At 59.5% G+C, this 18,657-nt stretch overlaps 2 protein-coding genes across 2 annotated transcripts in view; one reads left to right on the top strand and one right to left on the bottom strand.

Moving 5' to 3' along the window:
• DTX1 (deltex E3 ubiquitin ligase 1) overlaps positions 1-13,173 on the top strand; it is a 34,423-nt gene extending 21,250 nt beyond the window's left edge. The window contains exons 3-9 of the mRNA XM_087424188.1: positions 9,439-9,500; positions 9,740-9,901; positions 10,205-10,266; positions 10,729-10,887; positions 10,979-11,140; positions 11,235-11,324; positions 11,926-13,173. Coding sequence (XP_087280314.1) covers positions 9,439-9,500; positions 9,740-9,901; positions 10,205-10,266; positions 10,729-10,887; positions 10,979-11,140; positions 11,235-11,324; positions 11,926-12,150 — 922 coding nt within the window. The 3' untranslated portion in view covers positions 12,151-13,173. The remainder of the gene's footprint in view (positions 1-9,438; positions 9,501-9,739; positions 9,902-10,204; positions 10,267-10,728; positions 10,888-10,978; positions 11,141-11,234; positions 11,325-11,925) is intronic.
• The window catches only part of RASAL1 (RAS protein activator like 1), a 28,565-nt gene continuing 23,059 nt past the window's right edge, over positions 13,152-18,657 (bottom strand). Inside the window, exons 16-21 of the mRNA XM_014787091.2 lie at positions 18,271-18,443; positions 17,073-17,210; positions 16,865-17,000; positions 16,015-16,135; positions 15,100-15,176; positions 13,152-14,847 (exon numbers count right to left, since the gene is read on the bottom strand). Coding sequence (XP_014642577.1) covers positions 14,708-14,847; positions 15,100-15,176; positions 16,015-16,135; positions 16,865-17,000; positions 17,073-17,210; positions 18,271-18,443 — 785 coding nt within the window. The 3' untranslated portion in view covers positions 13,152-14,707. The remainder of the gene's footprint in view (positions 14,848-15,099; positions 15,177-16,014; positions 16,136-16,864; positions 17,001-17,072; positions 17,211-18,270; positions 18,444-18,657) is intronic.

Below are 18,657 nucleotides of genomic sequence, written 5' to 3'. Positions count from 1 at the left end.
TCTCTAGGAGTCTCCTTTTTCAGCTCTCTGAGTCTCGGTCTCTCTTTCAGTCTCTCTTTCAGTCTCTCTGTCTCTGTCTGTCTGTCTCCTCTCTCCTGCCTTTTCTTCTCCTCCCAGTAGCTCTCTCTCCCTTCCCCGGCTCCCTTCTCTCCACCTCCCTCTCTCACAGGACTCAGACAGACCCAGAGTCCAGTCTTGCCTCTGTCCTTTCCCAGTTGGGTGAACTTGGGTGCATGGCTTTGCCTCCCTAGCCTCAGTTTCCCCATCTGCCAGTCAGCTAAAACCACCACCACTGACGCCAAGCTGATGGGCGCGCAAATGCATGTAAAATCGCTTGTAGGGTCAGCGTGCAAGGGAGGCGTGGACTCTTTAGGGCTCTGACGTCACTCTTCTCACCTCCCATCCTCATCTCAGCCCTGGGTGGGAACACAACGGAGGCCCAGAGAGGGGCACTGACTTGCTCAAGGCCACACAGCCAGCGGGGCCAGAGTGTCCCCCTTGCTGGGGTTGTTTCCACTGGCCCCTGTGGCGCGGCGGGCAGCCAGCTGGCAACTGGGGCCTGGGGGACACGAGGGGTGGGAGGATCCGCCCTGTCTCCTGAGAGGGCAGCGTCCAGCGCTTTGGAACACAGCTGTGGGGCAGAGGAGCCAGACTCAGAGTTTCCACCCCACGTGGTGGGGGGGAGCGGGGGGGGGTGGGCAGCTGCAGGCCTGTTTCCATTTTCCGAGCGTTCACTGCGTCCCAGGCTCCATTTCACGGCTTCTGCGTGCCTCGCCTCTCTAATTCCCACAGAAACCCAGGGTGGCAGGTCCTATATCCCCATTTCTCATATGAGGAAACTGAGGCTCCGAAGGGCTGGCCTGGCTTGAGGTTACGGGATTAGGACTCTGATTCAAAACCCCCGTCAGCCAGGGTCTCGGGGCGCCCAAGGGAGTGGATGAACCTGCAGAAGCTGAGTTTGCTCCCAGACTCGGCGTCTCCTCTCCCTGTGTGGCCCCAGCTGAGCTCATCGCCCTCTCTGGTCCGCAGTTTCTGCACCTGTGAAGTGGGGCTGGCAACACAGGCCCTTGTCCAGCCCGAGGCTGGAGGTCGAGGTGCTGCATTTTCAGTGTGCGCCCTTCACACCCCCGGCAGTGGGAGAGGGGCTTCTCTCTCCCTCCCTATCAGGCTGTGCGGCGTGGCCGACCCACTCGGTGCCCTAGATGCCGGTTAAGTCCTCAGACCTCCGGTTCTCAGTGAGCCGGAGCCCCGCCCCTGTGCCCCGCCACCGGCGCGTCCTTGTTTTGCCAGTTACTTGTTTCTTTCTTTGGCGGATCCTTCTCTTGGGCTGTTTATTGCTTCCTTGTTGACTTGCGATGCTCCTTCTGCATTAAGGACGTTACCCCTTCATCTGGCAGCTTTTCCGCAGCCTGCTGTTTCTTTTTACCTCTTTATAGCCCACGTTCATCTGTTTTTTAATTAATCAATCCATATGTATTGAGGGACCACTGTGTGCCAGGCGCTGTTTGCGCCCTAGGGACACAGCTATGAACCAGACAGACAGTCCCTGCCCTCCTGGAGCTCACGTTCCACTGGGAGACAAACAAGAAACAAAATAAATAAATTCTAGAAGGTGGTGGAAAGTAGTAACCGCTACAGAGGACGAAAAAAAGAACAGAAGGGGTGTAGGGAGTGAAGAGAGGGATGTAATTTTAAATAAAGAGGCCTCCCTGAGAGGGTAACAGCTGAGCAAAGATTGAAGGAGGTTAAGCAAGCCACATGGAGAACTGGGGGAAGAGGAAACAGCTTGTGCAAAGGCCCTGAGGCAGGAGTGGGCCTGGTCTGTTTGAGGAGGCCAGTGCGGCCGGGGAGGCTGCAGGGGGTGAGCAGTGGGAGAGGGGTCAGAGATGAAATCAGGCCAGTCCTGTGGGGCCCTGAGGGCTGTGGTAAGGACTTTGGCTTTTACTCAGCGTGCGACCGGAGCCCGCGGGGTTGTGAGCCAGAGAGACTGGCGTGGCTTTGTTGTAACAGGTTCACTCTGGGTACTGAGAAGAGACGGCAGGTGGGGCTGACGCAGGAGGCAGGAGCCAGGGAAGGTGGGCTTTGATGCCGTGTGTGTGTTTGGGTGTTTTTCTTCTTCTTTTAAATTTCTAGCAGTGATTTTACGTTTTTACTTAAAAGCGTCCACATTTTGTTTCTCCAGTTCTGGAATAGGTGTTATGTTTAATGGCTTCAAAAATAAAAAAGTGTTGAGAGGCACAACATGAAGAGTGTCGCCCTGGCCGTGTCCCTGTCGGGGCTCTGGCCTCCCGCTCCCGCTTCCCCTGGCCTCGCTGGCTGGCGTGCGGTGGCTGCAGCTCTGCCTCCCCCCTCACTCCGGGGCGGGCGCCTCACCACAAGGTCAAACCCAGCACCCCCACCCCCACCCCCAGACCTGAAGCACTTCCTGCCCTGCTCCCTGGGAGGCCAACCATGCGCTCCCGTCTGCACGTGGCTGCCCCGGGCCGTGGGAACCGCCAGCCCAGCCCTCCCTGTCTGGCTCGCCCTGCACATCCCTGGGCCGCCAGGCGGGAGGAGGGTGGAGGGGAGTGACGCTGAGCCCCCAGGGCTCTGGGGAAGTCTGACCCCTAAATGGCAACCACCCCTCAAAATGTCCCTCTAGGGGACTCCTGCCCCCTTTAATCCCTAGGAGTGGACGGGGCCAGGGGTGAGAGGTCCCGTTGGACAGAGGGGAAACTGAGGCCCATAGAAGCTGAGTGGCTTGTCCAGGCAGGTGAGGGCACTAGACCAAGGAAAGGGGAAGTGAGCTAGGCCCCCAGACAGCAGCCGTTGACGGCTTGTGGGTTTTTCTGGGCCCATGGGGCGCCCGGGCTCCCCAGAGCGGGCCGTGATGTCCTCAGCCTTCTGGGCTCCCCAGAGGGCTGCGGGTGGGGACTTGGCTGGCCCCAGGCTGGTTCCCCAGGCACAGGTGGAGTAGACACTGAAAGGGGAGAGGTGACAGGAGCAGGCCCCGGGAGCACGAGGGCCCCCCAAGTGCTGTTCAACTTCCTTCTCCCCGTGACATGGCAGTCTCACTTCTGTCACCCCTTCACCCACTCGGACCGAAATGACTGAGGTCCGAGCATCCCGGGGCCCCCCAGGGGGCTTCGGGGTGAGGGCCAGGTATCCTGAGGGCGCTGAGGCCAACTGGGGGACGTGGAAAGCATCATCAGAGAATGTGACACGCCTGGGGCCTGCCCGGAGTGTGTGTGGGGTCGGGGGACAGGGAGGCCAGAGTTAGCAGAGGAATGGAAACGCAGCTGCCCTAATGAGAGTGTCAGCGTGGCGTCCTGCCTCCTTGGGGTCCTGAGCCCCCGTGACGGACCCCCGCGGCTGGAGCAGGCAGAGCACCCGCTGTACAGCCCCTGATGTGGCCCCGCTCCGGGGTCCGGGTCACAGGCTTCAGCCCACCTCCAGGGCCCGGAGGGCTCAGACGGCTGGCTCCACCACACGTGGCCCCACAGATCAGCCAGGTGGGGTCAGCCCTGGCCTCTGACTGGGAAACTCCAGGACCCGGTGCCTCCTGTGCTGCTCACCAGCTGGGTGACCTTAGTGAAGTCACTTCCCCTCTCTGGGCTTCAGTCCCATCATTTGCAAAATAAATGACAAATAGATTTCATCTCATTTGCCATCTCTGCTTGAATGGTCCTGACTTCCTGGAGCACCATGTTGAGGAGGATTCTGAAGGTGCATTTTGGCTTAGTGGAAAGGAGTGCTGAATTGATTGGTGATGCCTGCCACAGGTGCTGGGTAGGAAGTGAGACTACGCGTGTCACATATGGCCATCTCTGCTTCAGCCTTGTTTCTGGGGGGACATTTGGTATTAGAATTGCTGTTTCTAAGGACGCCAGGCCCCCCTCTGAAGAGACCACAGAGGTCTCCCCCTCTTCATAGACCAGTTTCTTATTTGGCTCAAGCCTCCATTCAGTACTTACCGAGAACCCGTTTTCACTGAGTTTCATCCTCCATCCTAGGGTCACAAGGCTGGCTCAGACACGTTTCCAGAGGCTCACAATCTGCTGGAAGAGAGAGGAGTGGAACCACACAACTAGAAAGCAAGACAGAAAATGTGTGTCCTCAGAAAAAGATTCCCACAGTCCCTGGGGACTTAAAAGGAGGGCCATGAATTCGCTTGAGGTAGATCACAAAAGCCCCGTGAGGACAGCGACCTTTGAACCTGCCTTCACGGGGCAGGTGTGAGTTGGGAGTGGACAGTATGGGCAGGCAGAGGGAACGGTGTGGGGAAGGTACCCAGGCAGGAGAGGGCAGGGAACAGCGTGAGGAACAGCAAGTAGGCAAGTCTCCCTGCATCGTCTCCTCCTGCCTGTGAACATTGCCTTCCAGCCAGGGCAGGTCCGAGGCATCTCTGCTTTGCTCTTCCTCGGCAGGAAGGAGAGCCCAACACCCATCCCCCTTGCCCACACTAATCCTGGGGAGACTTTTCTCTGTCAGAGCCTCCCGCCTCAGCCTCTGCACCGTGGCTAGAGGAGGTGGTTTAGCGTAGCGTGGCTCAGAGCACAGACCCTGGAGGCTGACAGCCTGGGCTCAAATCCTGGCTCCACTGCTTCCTACAAGTTACTTCCCCTCTCTGTGCCTCAGTTTCCCTCTCCATAGAATGGGAAATCACGGACTTGTTGGGACGACTAGGTGAGGGGGTGAAGCGCTGCCCCCGAGTCGGGGACACCGTGGGCACTTGGAATCATGACCGCCGAGAGCGCCCCGCGGCCGACTCCAGCGGCTCGTTCCCCTAGACCGTCCTGTGAAATGTCTGATTCCCCAAAACCTCACCGTGGAATTTCTGCCCCGAATTGGATGGGGAGCGTCTCGGTGAATTTCCTAGAGGAAGTCCACCTGGGCTGTCCCACAGGACGCCCCGGAGCACGCTCACTCTAGAATGAATGTGGCAGAGGACCTCCGGGGACCCGGGGCTGCCGAGGGTGTTCCTCTGGGATGTTGGCTTCAAGGCGCCCTTCGCACGTGTGCAAAGGATGCACGGGGAGAACGTGCCTGAGCATGTGCACACGAGTCATCTGCTCGGAACACCCCCGCAGAGTCCAGTCTTCCTGCCTTCCTTCCTCATTCCTGCCTTCGTGCAGCCAGTGTTTGTTGACCATCTGCTGTGTGTCACAGACGAGTGCCAACGCCGGGGTCAGGGAAGGGCTCTCGACGACGTGGCGCTGCCGCAGAGACCTGAGTGAACCGTCAGCCTCTGGGGGAGAAGCCTCGGGCGGAGGGCACAGCCAGTGCACAGGCTTGAAAGGAGACGTGCTGAGCACGCTGGAGCAACAGCAGCTGTGTCTGGAGTAGGGAGAGGGAGGGGGTCGGAGATGAGGACACACAGGCAGGAAGGCCTGGTCATGCCGAAGACCTTGGAATAGCAGGTCGTGACTAGTACTGTGACAAAACAGTTAGGTAAGCTAAGGCAAAGACAGGGGCTTCTCTGGAGTGGAGCGGTGGGGAGGGTCTCTGGTGAGGTGACATTTGAGCAGAAACCTGTGTAAAGGGAGGGAGCAAGGCTTGAGGATGTGTTGGAAGAGCATTCTGGGAGAGGGCTCAGCAAGTGCGAAGGCCCTGGGGTGGGAATGTGCCTGGCATGTTTGAGGAACAGCAGGGAGACCAGGGTGACTGGGGTGGAGTGGGTGAGGGGTGAGCGCAGGGGAAATGGAGTTCAAGGGGGAGGTGCTGGCTATGTCGCGAAGAGTAAGCAGGTCGGATTTTACTCTGAGCCAGGTGGGAGCCACGGGGGGTTGAGGGCAGAAGGGGAGCAGGATCTGATGCAGGGTGGGAACGGCAGCAGGAAGACCAGCATGGCAACGGGACCCATCCCTGCCCTGGGGTAGCCGGGTCTGGTTCTGGTCGGAGCAGATTCCAGGGGAGCCTGAAGGATTCCCCTGAAGCTGTACCAGGCTGGGCCCCGAGAGGGTGGTGCAGAGAGTGGAGGCCGGCCCCCCTTCCGGGAGGCCTGCGGGCAGCGGTCTCTTGTCCAGGGCAGGAGGATGTTCTCACTGACTCGGAGGAAACAGCACACCCCACATCAAAAGGGGGCTGGGTGGCTCCCACGCTCGGGTGTCGTGGGAACCCTGCCTCCTCGGGTTCTCGCGGGGGGCCTGCCGATTGCGAGAGGCTGGAGCCGCCTCGGGGCTGTCCCCCAGCTCGCTGAGGGTAAATAAAAAGCAGTCCCGCCCTCGCGCCCCACTCAACCCTCTTCCCAGGAGCAAGACTGGCTCTTGGGACCCAGGGCTCTGTGGTTTTTAAGGGGTGCCAGAAATTGTAAGGCAGCCGAGAGCTAAAACCTTCCCTTTCTGGGGTACCCCGTTGCCTAACTCCCTCCCAAAGGCTCAGCCAGACCAGGGCCACAAGCTGGACCAGGCTTGGGCACCATAAGACCTGGGGTAGCAAACTGTCCTTACTAAATGGTAGAGACAGCCTGGAGAGCTGCTGAGGATTCTGCTCGGCTTGAGGGTACGGTGATGGATTAGTGATGTCTGCCACAGGTAGGAGCCAAGAAGTGGTGGTATGCACGCTAGATAGTGTTCTTTACACCCATTTTAAAGATAGCCCTGGGGAGAAGGAGGGATGCTTTCTTATGAGACAGAAGGGAAAGAAGGGGGTGGGGAGACCTAGGTATGTTGAGGACCTTAACAGTGTGTCTACACTAGAAGTGTTTTGAAGGACAGGGCAGGGAAGAGGTATATACCTCTGTGCTTTCCTGTAAGAGTATGGGGAGGGGTGAGATTAGGGTGGTGATACCCCCCCAGGAAGGTTCTGGAGGATTATGCAGACCCCGCGAAGGGTCAAATGGATACTCAGCCCTCATCTCTTGGGTCCCAGCTGCTAGAAGCAGAAAATCAGGACATGTCCACTCTCAACCAAACTATAAGCTTTACATGTTTTAATTCATTGAACCCTCACAAGACTCTATCCCCGTTACAGATGGGGAAACTGAGGCACTGAACCTTCCCCCCACACCTCAACTGACCAGGCCCTGGGGGGTAGCTGCCCCCCCATTGCACCTCCCTCAGGAGCTGTGTTCAGTGACTCCAGGCCACCAAAGTAGTCAGTGGTTCTGATGTCCGCTCCAGACCCCCCGTCTCCTCAGGGGCATCTGGGAGGAGAGTCCCGGCTGACCGGGGGTCAGCCTCTGCTGCTGAGCAGCCAGAGTGAGGGGCTGTGTGCAGTGCGTGTCATTGTGCGTGTGACTCTGCAAAGTGTGGGCCTCCCCGGCTGAGCGTCTGTTTGTCAGTGTGGGGGAGTGTGGGTCCTAGTGCGTCCGCGTGTGTCCCCATGTGCGAGTGGCGGGGTCCCTTTGCAGGCTGCAGAGTTCTCGGTGCTTGGGGGCTCTGCGGTGCATTCCCTCCACATTTGCTCTCTGCTTTTCCACAGCAAAGCGTGTCTGGGGACGGGTGGCTGTGGCCGGGCTGCACTGCTCTGCACGAGCTGCCTTCTCTTGTCCAATTGCATGTCCTCGCAGTGTGTGCACATGTATCTCTGTGTGTGGCATGCTCCTGGAGGGTGTGTGTACGTGTTTGTTCTGCAGCAGTGTGTGTGTCTGAATCTATGCATGTTCGTGTGGATGTGTTCCCTGAGGCTTGTCTGTGTCTCTCTGTGTCTGTATGTGTTCATGCTGTGCGTCCCTGGTGCGCGTGCGTCCGTGTTTGTATGTTTGCGTGCAAATGTGTGCGGCATGGTCTCCGAGTATACGTGTGTCTGTCTGTATCTGTACGCAGAGGGGGCTTCCGGCGTGTGTGTGTGCCTGTGTGCGCCTTTATCCATCACGTGTTCCTGGCGGGGGTGTGGTGTGTGTGTCTGTATGTGTACGTGTGTATATCTGTGTCTGTGTACTTGTGTGTGTGGCGTGTTCCCCACGTGGATGTGTGCCTGTGTATACAGGGCATGTTCCCGGTGGGGGGGGGGATGTTTCTGGACCCACCGCAGTCCCCCCAAGCCTGCCAAGTGTACCATTTGCTTGAAGCTGCTTCCCAGCCAGCTCCCTGGGGCCGACTGCGCCTGCCGGGGGCCGGTGACCAGGTGGCGCTGGCCGGGCAAGGGGGGCTGGAGCAGCTCCCTCCCCAGCTGTCCCTGCCGCCACCCTCCCTGCACCCCTCCTGGCACATCCCTCAGCCCCCAGGCTGCGCCCTCCTTCTCCTCGTCGGAACGTACCCATCCAGGGTTCCGTGCCCATCAGCAGCAGGACACCAGTTCCCCTCATAACCAAGCCCTGAGATCCGTGGAGACCCAGGCGGGCACACGGTACAGGTCAGAGTGGGCTTTCTCAGCCAGCCCTCCAGCAACACTATAGGTGAGGTACTGTTATCCCCATTTTACAGAGGAGGAGACTGAGGGTCATAGGGGTTAAGTGACTTGCACTGTAATACTTTGGTGGTTTCCTCTCCAGGATGGAGAGAATTCACACCCTGACTTAGTGGGCCGAGCTGCAGAGGGGAAATTACTCAGCCGGGATTACACGGCAGCAGTGATGACAGGGATGAGGACGGTTAATGCTCGTCGTGTCTTCATTTGGCACCAGAAATTGTGCTTTGGCTCTTGACGTGGAGAATTTCATTGACTCCTCACAGCGAACATGAGGAAGGTTCCATCTTATCCCCATTTTACGGATGGGGAAACTGGCTTAGCAGAGGTGTGGTCACCTGCTGCGTGTCACCCAGCTGGTTAGTGGTCGAGCTGAGGTGTGAAAGCAGCTCTGGCTGATGCCAAAAGCCACAGCTCTTTGAGGGGAAGGGCAAAGAGGGGAAGCAGGCTACGTTTTCCTCGGGCCTCTGCATTTGAAGAGGGGACAATACCTTAGGCACAGGAACTGACATCAGTAGATACTCCGGAGGGGAAAAAAGGTCATTATCAAATGTCTTTGGAAGACCTGGATGTACCATCGCTAACCGTATTTCCTTATGCAGGACTTATCAGAGCCTTTAATATGCTCATGTGTGTTGTGAATTTCCAAAAGGGAGACAGTGAAGTGTTTCCTAAATTATCTGGTCCCTGAATCCTCCTCTCCCGGAACCTTTTATGGGGATTAGCACTCTGTGTAGCAAACTGTGAGAGACACTAGAATGGCGAAATCACTAATAGTTGGGGTTCGGGCACAGCAGCCCATGAAAGGGAGCTGTTGGAACCGAAGTGCTCTCCCTACGAAGGAGGCCGGCTGCGGATGGGAAGAGTCGGTACCAAGTGTAGGGACCCATTCCGTTATAACAGGGCCAGAGGTCCTGGTCACACCCCACCCCATAATAGAAGGATGTCAGAGTAAGGATGGAGTTCCCTGGTGGTCATTCTAGGTGACCAGGAAAGGCCCAAAGGGGTCTGAGTATGCCCAGGAGCCAGAGCCAGATTGCTAACGGGGTCCCCGGATCCTTTAGTGTGGGGGGTGGGGTCCACCTGCGGCCTCTTCTCCTCTCCCCTCAGGGTCCCTGCGCTCCCGGTGAAGAACTTGAATGGAACCGGGCCGGTCCACCCGGCCCTGGCAGGTGAGGTCCCGCCCAGGGCGGGAAGGAAGGGGGGCCCGCAGCAGGCAGCCGCACCTGTCGGCCGTGACTCCGCCCCTTCCCGAGCTGGTGGGCGGGGCCCACAGAAGGCCCGCCCCTTGGCTCAGCCTAGTGGGCGGGGTCTGGGGAGGGGCACCACGTGTCCACCCAATGGCGGGAGGGCCGGGTGGGTGGGGCCTGGGCGGGCGCCCCACCCCCGACCGCTGCCACCCCGCCCCCAGGGATGACTGGGATCCTGCTGTGCGCGGCCGGCCTGCCCGTGTGCCTGACGCGGGCCCCCAAGCCCATCCTGCACCCGCCGCCCGTGAGCAAGAGCGACGTCAAGCCGGTGCCTGGCGTGCCCGGCGTGTGCCGCAAGACCAAGAAGAAGCACCTCAAGAAGAGTACGCCGTCCGCGCGGCCCCCGACCCTGGAGTTACCCCCACTAACCCTCGACTGCCACCCTGACCCCTCAATTCCAGTTGGTTCTTAGACTTACCGTCCCACCTGCATCTGAGCTCAGCTCCCGGCCCCTGACCCCATCCGCCACCAACTCCTATTACCTCTGACCTCCAGCAGCCCCTGACGTGGGCCTCCTGCCAGCCCCTAAGCTTCTGACCCCACCCCTCCGACCCCTGACCCCTCCTGAGCCAAGCCTTCAGGGGCAGACTCGGGACCCTCAGGCCCGCCCCGCTGTGTTCTTGCAGGTAAGAACCCCGAGAATGTGGTGCGAAGGTACATGCAGAAGGTGAAGAACCCGCCTGATGAGGTAAGCCCCGGGGGCATGGGGGGGTCCAGGCCTGACTGCTCCCCTCCCACGATGTGAATTCCTTGCGGTTCTGTGTGTTAACAGCCTCTTCTCCCAGTGTGTGGGTTGTCTTCTCACTTTCTTTACATGACTTTTGATGAACAGAAATGCTTAAGTTGAAAAGAATCATATTTATCAATCTTAGGATGGTCGACAGTTTTCGTATCTTATTTTCACCCATATTTTCCACCAGACGTGTTCAAGTTTTCCTTTTGATAGTTAAGCCTGTCATCCCCCTGGAGGGGTGTGAGGGAGCCGCTGCCATACATCTGAACTCAGTACCTGGGGTGCCGTCTCCTTTTGACAGATGGGTGCCAGCAAGCGGGGTGGTTTGGTGGCCTGGGGGCCTGGCTCCCGCTGAGGGGCAGTGCTGAGTGGGGGTGTCCGCCCCCCCCAGTGCTCAGTCTCCCCTTCTGCCCCCAGGACTGCACCATCTGCATGGAGCGGCTGGTCACAGCCTCTGGCTACGAGGGTGTGCTTCGGCACAAGGGCGTGCGGCCCGAGTTGGTGGGCCGCCTGGGCCGCTGCGGCCACATGTACCACCTGCTGTGCCTCGTGGCCATGTACTCCAATGGCAACAAGGTGGGCGGGGCGGGGCCGTGGGGGGGGAGCAGGCGGGGGGGGGCGGGGCCGGGACCCCTGGGGACCTCACCGCCAGCCCCCACCCGCCCAGGATGGCAGCCTGCAGTGCCCGACCTGCAAGGCCATCTACGGGGAGAAGACGGGCACTCAGCCGCCCGGGAAGATGGAGTTCCACCTTATCCCCCACTCGCTGCCTGGCTTCGCCGACACCCAGACCATCCGCATCGTCTACGACATCCCCACAGGCATCCAGGTGCACCCCCTCGGACCCCCGACCCTGCTCCTCTGACCCCTCCAGAGGCCCCCACCCCTGTCCCCTGTTCAAGCCCTGCTCCCGCTCCCCACAGGGCCCGGAGCACCCCAACCCAGGCAAGAAGTTCACCGCAAGAGGCTTCCCACGCCACTGCTATCTGCCCAACAACGAGAAGGGCCGGAAGGTGGGTGCCACGAAGGTGCAGGGGTGTGGGTGGGAGCGGGCCAGGGCCTGCGGTTCCCATTAGCCCCAATCCCTGCTCTCAGATGCCTCCCCCATCAGCATTGACCATAACCACCTGTGTGCCGAGCCCTCATCTCATTTACCAGCCCACTGAGGTCAAGGTCTCGACCCCATTTTACAGATAAAGAAACGAAGCCTCGGAGAGGGCAAGTAACTTCAACTAGGTCACACAGTTAGTAAGTGGTGGAGCCCAGATTTGAACCCAGGCTCTTCACTACCACACTATAGATTGTCTGCTTTTACTTTTTGTTTTTCAAGAGAAGTCAGAAATTCAGACATTCACGTGAACTCTCCAGGTTTTTGCATATTGCCAAGGAAGCCACAGAGTGGCTATTTAACACCTTGTGGATCCAAACCAAACACAGCGGAGGGCCGTCAGTTTGAGATCCTTCCTTCCTTCATCCCAGAAGAAACAGGCAGATAACTTGGAGCGAGCTTTTACTGGGGAGTGAGGCCAGGGAAGGAAGTGGCCGGCGAGGGAGGGAGGCTGGGCTGCCCGTGACCTCGGCCGCCCCGCCTGGTCCCGGGGCCCCGTCCTCCAGGTGCTGAGGCTGCTCATCACAGCCTGGGAGCGGAGACTCATCTTCACCATCGGCACGTCCAACACCACGGGCGAGTCCGACACCGTGGTGTGGAACGAGATCCACCACAAGACGGAGTTTGGGTCCAACCTCACGGGCCACGGCTACCCGGACGCTAGCTACCTGGACAACGTGCTGGCTGAGCTCACGGCCCAGGGCGTGTCCGAGGCTGCGGCCAAGGCCTGAGGCTGCCCACCTTCCCTCCTGCTTTGCCAGCATACACGTCCCTCTGCCGGGTGTGTCCTGGCGGCCCAGGGTCAGGGCTGGGGAGGAGCCTGCGGAAGGAGCCAGAAGCATTCCAGGGATTTAGCTGGTGGCAGTTAGGGTGATGGGAGGCCGGCTCGGACCCGTACCTCCCTGAGAGGGGTGGCAGAGAGGGTACTGGAAACCACGGCAACCTCCGTCCTCCCTCACGCAAACACACGTGTCCTGGTGAACACACGCACGCACACCCACGTGCCTCTACTTACCCCCAAGCTGGGGGAAGAGACAGGAAGACCCCTGTGACACTCCGTGTGGACCCCATCTGTGTCTCTGTCGCATCTGTACAGGCTTGTCTGCCAGCAGGAGGATTCAGGTCACGCACTCGGGCCTGCTGGGGCTCCCGGGGGGGAACGGGGTGCTTGGGACGTTCAGCCTACCCCCATCTCTGTCACCGGTCTCTGCCACCCACTGATGGGCAGTTGTGGGCCCATGGGGTGGAAGCCTCAGATGACTGAGCAGTTTTGCAAAGGGGCAGGCCACGGAGAGGGGGACTAGAGGTATCTTATTTTGTGCTTGTGTCTCTGCATCCTCCTGGGACCCTGACCTCCTCCCCTCCCCTCCCATCCCCACGCCTTATGTCTGTCCCAGATAAGGCCCTGTTCTCCCCCCCGCCCCCAACTCTATCCCGCCATCAAATCGCTTCCAACGTCGAGACCCGAAGGCTGGAGCTTCCGGCTTCAGGAGCGAGGAGGCCTCGCTGAGCCAGCAGGTCTAAGAACAGCTCGGACAGCAAGGAGTCCGTTCCAGTCCTTGGGATTGGGCAGTGGGCGGCTCACGGTCTCGGCCAACCAGGGGCCCGTTGCCCCGGCAACTCACCAGCTCCGCCTCTGTTGATTGGCTGCCGCGGTGGAAGTCAGCCAAGACTTAAAGGGCCGCCAGCGACTGCTCTTTTGAAAACCTACCAGTCCCACTGTGGGTGGAGAAATAAACGGTCTTTCTCCTCCTCCTCCGGGCTTTTCCTGCCAAGGGGGGGGGGCCTCCACCCCATCGGGGAGCTTGCAGCAAGATGACGACCCCAGGACCACCGTCGCTCTCAGCCTGGGGCAGCTGGAGACGGATGGTCCCCATAATTCTCCTGTCCTGGGGCAAGCAGGGGCTGTCATGGGGGCAGAGGCAGACCCTCCAGGCCTGGACAGTGCTCTAGAAGCTCCCTGGGACAGTTACTGTGAGGAATGAGGGCCGCGGGCTGAGAGCCGCCGGGAGAATGTGCAGGAGCTGGGAGACACCGTGGTGGGCTCATTTGGGACCTCAGAGCCCCAGCCTCTCCTCGAGGAGGAGGGCCAGCTTCCGTCTAGAGAGAGAGGGACAGATCCCAGGATCTGCAACAAGCCTCGTGTCAGTCTCTGCAACATCCCAGGATGCTGGGTGGCTGTGGCGGATGCTGCGGCTCCAGGCGCCCCCTGCTGGCCACGCGCGGGATGGCGCCGTGTCTTTCCTGGTCCACCCTATCCCCAGCCAGGCGGGTTCAGTTTCTGTCCCTCCCTCTGGTCACACAAAGCCGGAAACGAGACCTTGGTGGCCTTTCCAGTTCTGCCAGTTGGGTGTTCCCAAACATCTTACCTTCTGTGATTCATTCTCAAACAAAATCTCATCTCAAACCCTCATTATGATCGCTCAGCCCTGTGATCCTCAAATGGCATGTTCATCCACGTCCCTTGAGGAACTTGTTAAAAAATCCCGACTCCTGCCCCCACACTCCCTCAGGTCGTTCGGTGGAGCTGGGTGGGGCCCAGGAATCTGCACGTCTAGCAGACTTGGGGTGGGGTGGACCACAGTCTGAGAAGCCCCTGCCTGGCTCCAGAGCCACCTCTGTGGAACCCAGTTTGAACACCACACATCTGAACTCACTCCCTCCTCATTTTATACAGGGTAAACTGAGGCCTAAAGAGGAGAAAAGAGTCTGACCCAAGGCCTCCCAGGCTCCAAGGATCTGAGTCTGGCACACTGGGCTCCCAGCCTCAGTTCTTCCTGAGGGCACCTGATTCTGGAAACTTGTGGTTAGGACCCTCGGCCAAGGGCAGGGTTCGGGAGGATCAGTGAGGTCACAGGGACTGGCAGACACGAAAACAGGAAGGGCTAAGCCCGTTTAGTGCTCGTCTGGGGCAATAAGACCACATGGGCATCGGGGATTCAGGTACAGCTGTATCCAGCAGCTCAGGGCCAGGCTGGCCTCATTGGTGTGGGCAGAGGCCAGTCCGGTGAAGCAGAGACCAATGAGTTAGGTTCCTCATCCCATCCACTCCAGTCTGCCTCAACCCAGAGAGCGAGACTCATTCAGTGCAAGGCTGACCCCCTGCTGAAGGGCTTCCATGCGCCGGGTTCCGGGCTTAGGGCACATGGGATGAGGATATTTCCAGAAGCCTCCAAGCCACAGCATCAGCGAGGTACAGGACAGCCACAGGGCACTCCCGGACCAGGGTACGCTGAGAAAAGCCCAACAGCTCCTTACTCCTCCTGCCAAGCTGGCTCTGGGATCTCCTCAGGGCCCGAGGGGGCCGGGGGCCGCCTTCCCCTGCTCCTGCTGCCGGAACTCCTCGTGGGCTCGGTCCAGATCTTCGAGGACCTCCAGCAGGCGGGCGGCTGCCTCTCTCTGCCGGGCCAGGGCATCAGGACCAGCCCCTGGGAGGGAGACAGGGGGCCACGGGGGCTCAGCCAGGCCAGGGCTGCCCCAACCAGACCCCAGGGCTTTCCCAGGCTCCAGATTAGTCTTGTGCCCTGAGACTCCTAAAGTGTACCGGAGCCACACCCACAGCCCCCGGGCCTGCTGGTGGACCGGAAACAGGAGAGTGGGGGGGAGGGCATCGCGGGGTGCTTGGCAAGTTGTGGGGAGGTGTCAGAGGGGCCAAGAAAAGGGACCTTCTAACCCCTTACCTTCCACGGCACTGGAGCCCTTCCCTGTGTCTGCCTCCGGGGTGGTATCCACGTTAGAATTCTCCAGGAATTTCATCCTGGAAGTTGAGAGGGAGACAGACCAGGCTGGGCCCTGATTCCCAACCCTGCTCTCCACCCTAAAGATTCTCTGCTGGTGGCAGGAGAAATGACAGGCTCTCCCTAATCATCACCATCATCACCATCACTATCACCATCACACAGACATTTACAGGGCGTCAGACTCTATTCTAAGCCCCTAACATGTATTAAGCCATTTCATTATCACAAAACACTTATCTGAGGAAGGTACTTACTATTAGCTCCATTATACACATGGTCACTAAGACACCAAGAGGTAAAGTAACTTGCTTAAGGTCACACAGCGTAATAATAATTGTGAGCATTTATTGAAAGCTGACTATGTGGCCAGCCACCTACAAAGTGCTTTACTTGTATTGGCTCATTTGACTCTCAGGACAATCCTGTGAGGTAGGTTCTCTTGTTATCCCTATTTTCCAGATGAGGAAACTGAGGCACAGAGAAGGTAAGCAACTGGCCCAAGATCACACAGCCAGTAAGTGGCCAGGCCACTTGGGCAGGCCAGCTTCAGAGCCCACTCGATAATGAGTTGGAACAAACCTCTGTCACTGAATGACACTGATCCCGAGGCCAGGACGGGGAAGGGACACACCCATCGTCCATGCCTGTGTCTCTAGATCCCCAGGTATTAAATGACCCCAAGATCCAGTTCTGCATGAGGGCCCGCCTGAGGATGCTCCCCAGTCCTCATCTGGAGCTGCCCCACCCAGGAGGCTCAGCCGATGCGCACAAAAAGAATGAATGAATGAGCATGGGAGGCCACAGTGGGCTGCCCAGCTGGTCACGGGGTGAAGTGGGACGGGTGGGGGCACCCACCTGAGCTGGTCCCGGCCCAGGAGCAGCTGCCGATACACCATCTGCGTCTCAGCATCCGGGTCCAGCGGGTCACTCCAGTCCCCCAGGGTGACGGCCGAGTGCGTGCGGCTGCAGCCGGTGGCTGGGGAGACACGGCATCGTCAGTAACTCCTCCCAGCCCCTTCCAGAAGCCCATGGCCAGGCAGTCACCAAGCCCCGCTCCTTCTGCCTCTAAAATCGCTCTTCAAACCGACTCCTTCCTTCAAGCCCGGCTGCCTCCACCGTCTGCCAAGAGAGCAGCAGCCTGGCCCCTCTCCATGCCCCTCCCACACTCCGGGCTCCAGCCACACAGACTCCTCCAGGCCTGCAGACCTCTCTGCCTCACCTCCAGGCCTTTGCTCTGCCTGAAACGCTCTTCCTTACCCCAGCTTCGCTGCCTAACTTCTCAGGTCACATTTAAGCAGCACCTCCTCCAGGAAGGCCTCCTTGCTCTCCTACCCTGGGGCTGGATCATCTTGGTACTTATGACACTGTATTTCACTTGTCTTCCTCCAGAGCACGCTCGATATCTGTCTGTGTACACTAGACACCTGGCACATAGTGGGTGCTTAAAAAATCATAGCTCCATTCAATGAGCATCATGTGCTGGGCAGTGTTCTAAGCGCTTTGCTCATCTATCAACTCATTTAATCCTTGCAAGAACCCTAAGCACTATCAGCAACCCCATTGCACACCTGAGGAGACAGGCAGAGAGAGGTTAAGTGACTTGCCCAAGGTTGCACAGCCAGCCCGGGCGGAGGCGGGACACCGCTGATTGACAGGTGGGCGGGCGGACTAGGCTCCGCCCCCACGAGTCCGCCCCGCGCCTCACCTGAGCGCTCCGCCCGGAGGCAGCAGGTCCAGCGCGCGCCGCGGAAGGCCCCGGGGTGGCAGGCGGCCAGCTTGTCCGGGTTGGGCGCGCTGGCCTTGCGCAGGGCCGACAGCCACTGGCTGAGCTCGTTCACGCTCTGCAGGGAGTGGGGGCGGTCAGGCGTGGGGGGCCCCGGGCACGCGCTCCGCCCGTCCCCGCGGGGCCTCACCTTGCACTGGAGGTAGGTGGTGCGCAGCGCCCCCGCGCCGTCCCGCGTCACCACTTGCATCACGTGCGGCAGCTGGAAGGCGCCCTCGTCCACGCGCTCCACGGCGCGGATGTGCGACACCGGGATGGAGGAGCGCGTCTGGGAGAGAGGACCGTCGCTGCTGGGCGCGCGGGGGGCTGGGCCGGGAGGCGCGGCCCAGGGGCAGCTCTCCTGGGGGTGTGTGCATCAGGTGCGTCCCCGGGGGTGGGGACATTCAACTGTGTGTGTCTGTGACCTGCGTGCATGTCCCCTCGGCTGGCCCATGAGTCCCGCAGTCCTGCCCCATCGCTAAGTGACAACTTCTCTAGGCATCAGTTTCCTTCTTAACGAGAATAAGAGCAACCACTTCTATGGCACTTGGGATATGGTTCCAAGCACTTTGCATCTATCGACTTATTTCATCATCACAACACATTTCTGAGGCTGGCTCCATTCTTCTTCCCAATTTGCAGATGAGGAAACTGAGGCACAAGAAGGTAAATGACCCTCCCTCGGTCCCTCGGCTGGTGGAGCGGAATTGGAAGCCAGGGATCTGAAGTCTCGAGTGGCGCTCGGCTGGTACAGCAGTGCTCAGTGCGGGCACCCCCTCCGGGGCTGGCTGTTATTATTTGTGGATGTGTGCACTCAGAAACGGGTGCATCTTGACTGGCCGCCCCCCCGAGAACACGGATTTTACATCTTGTTACTGCTGTGTCTCCAGTGCCTAGAACACTGCGTGGTACCCAGCAGGCACTCAATAAATGTTTGATGACTGAATGAATGAGTGAATGAATGAATGCCTGGATGTGTGTGCCTGTACAGCCGGGCACGTACCCCTGAGCCAGCAGACCCAGTTTTATGTGAGTCTCATGTGTGGACGTGGGTGGGTGGTTGAGCAGTGTCCACGCGCTGCCCGTGTCCACCTCTGGGAGGGTATGTCCGGCCCACCAGGGCACATCGTGAAGGACATCTGGTGATGAGTATGTGTGGGTGTGTGGCTGTGCCACAGGGCGCAGAGGTGTGAGCAGAGCCCGGCCCGAGAGTGTGGACTTGCTAAGTTGCTACGGGGCCTTGGCCAAGTCCTTGCTCCATCCTGGGCCTCAGTTTCCCCCTGGGTACAAAGAAGCCACTCTCTGGGGAAGCCACCTCTGGAAACCCTCCCTGTGGGCTGGAGCCCCACCTGCCACTCAGGACCCTTGGAGTAGGAGAGGGTCTCCCCGCTGAGCCGGAAGTAGCGCTTCTTGAAGGCGAAGCGCGTGGCCAGGCTGCCGGGCTCGTCCTTGCGCTTCAGCAGGTAGCCTTCTCGAACAATCACCGAGGGCGGGACCAGGGCCCTGGCGGGGCCCCCAGCCTCTGGGAAACAGGGAGGGGGAACAGTGAACCCCTCCGATCCAGGCTCAGCCCGCCCTGCCGGCGTGCCCGGAGACCCCAGGATGAGGCGGGAGGACAGAGGGGACGACCTTGGACCCCACTCCTCTGCGGGGATGGACTCGCCGACCACCCAGCAGGAGCACAAGTAGGCCTTGATCCCTCTCCTCCCTGGGACCTGCAGGCAGTGGTGCGGGCG

The sequence above is a fragment of the Ceratotherium simum genome, chromosome 35 (genome assembly GCF_057802395.1).
Source record: "Ceratotherium simum simum isolate JZ-2026a chromosome 35, ASM5780239v1, whole genome shotgun sequence".
NCBI classification, from domain to species: Eukaryota; Metazoa; Chordata; class Mammalia; order Perissodactyla; family Rhinocerotidae; genus Ceratotherium; species Ceratotherium simum.
This window is presented reverse-complemented; position numbering and strand designations above follow the sequence as displayed.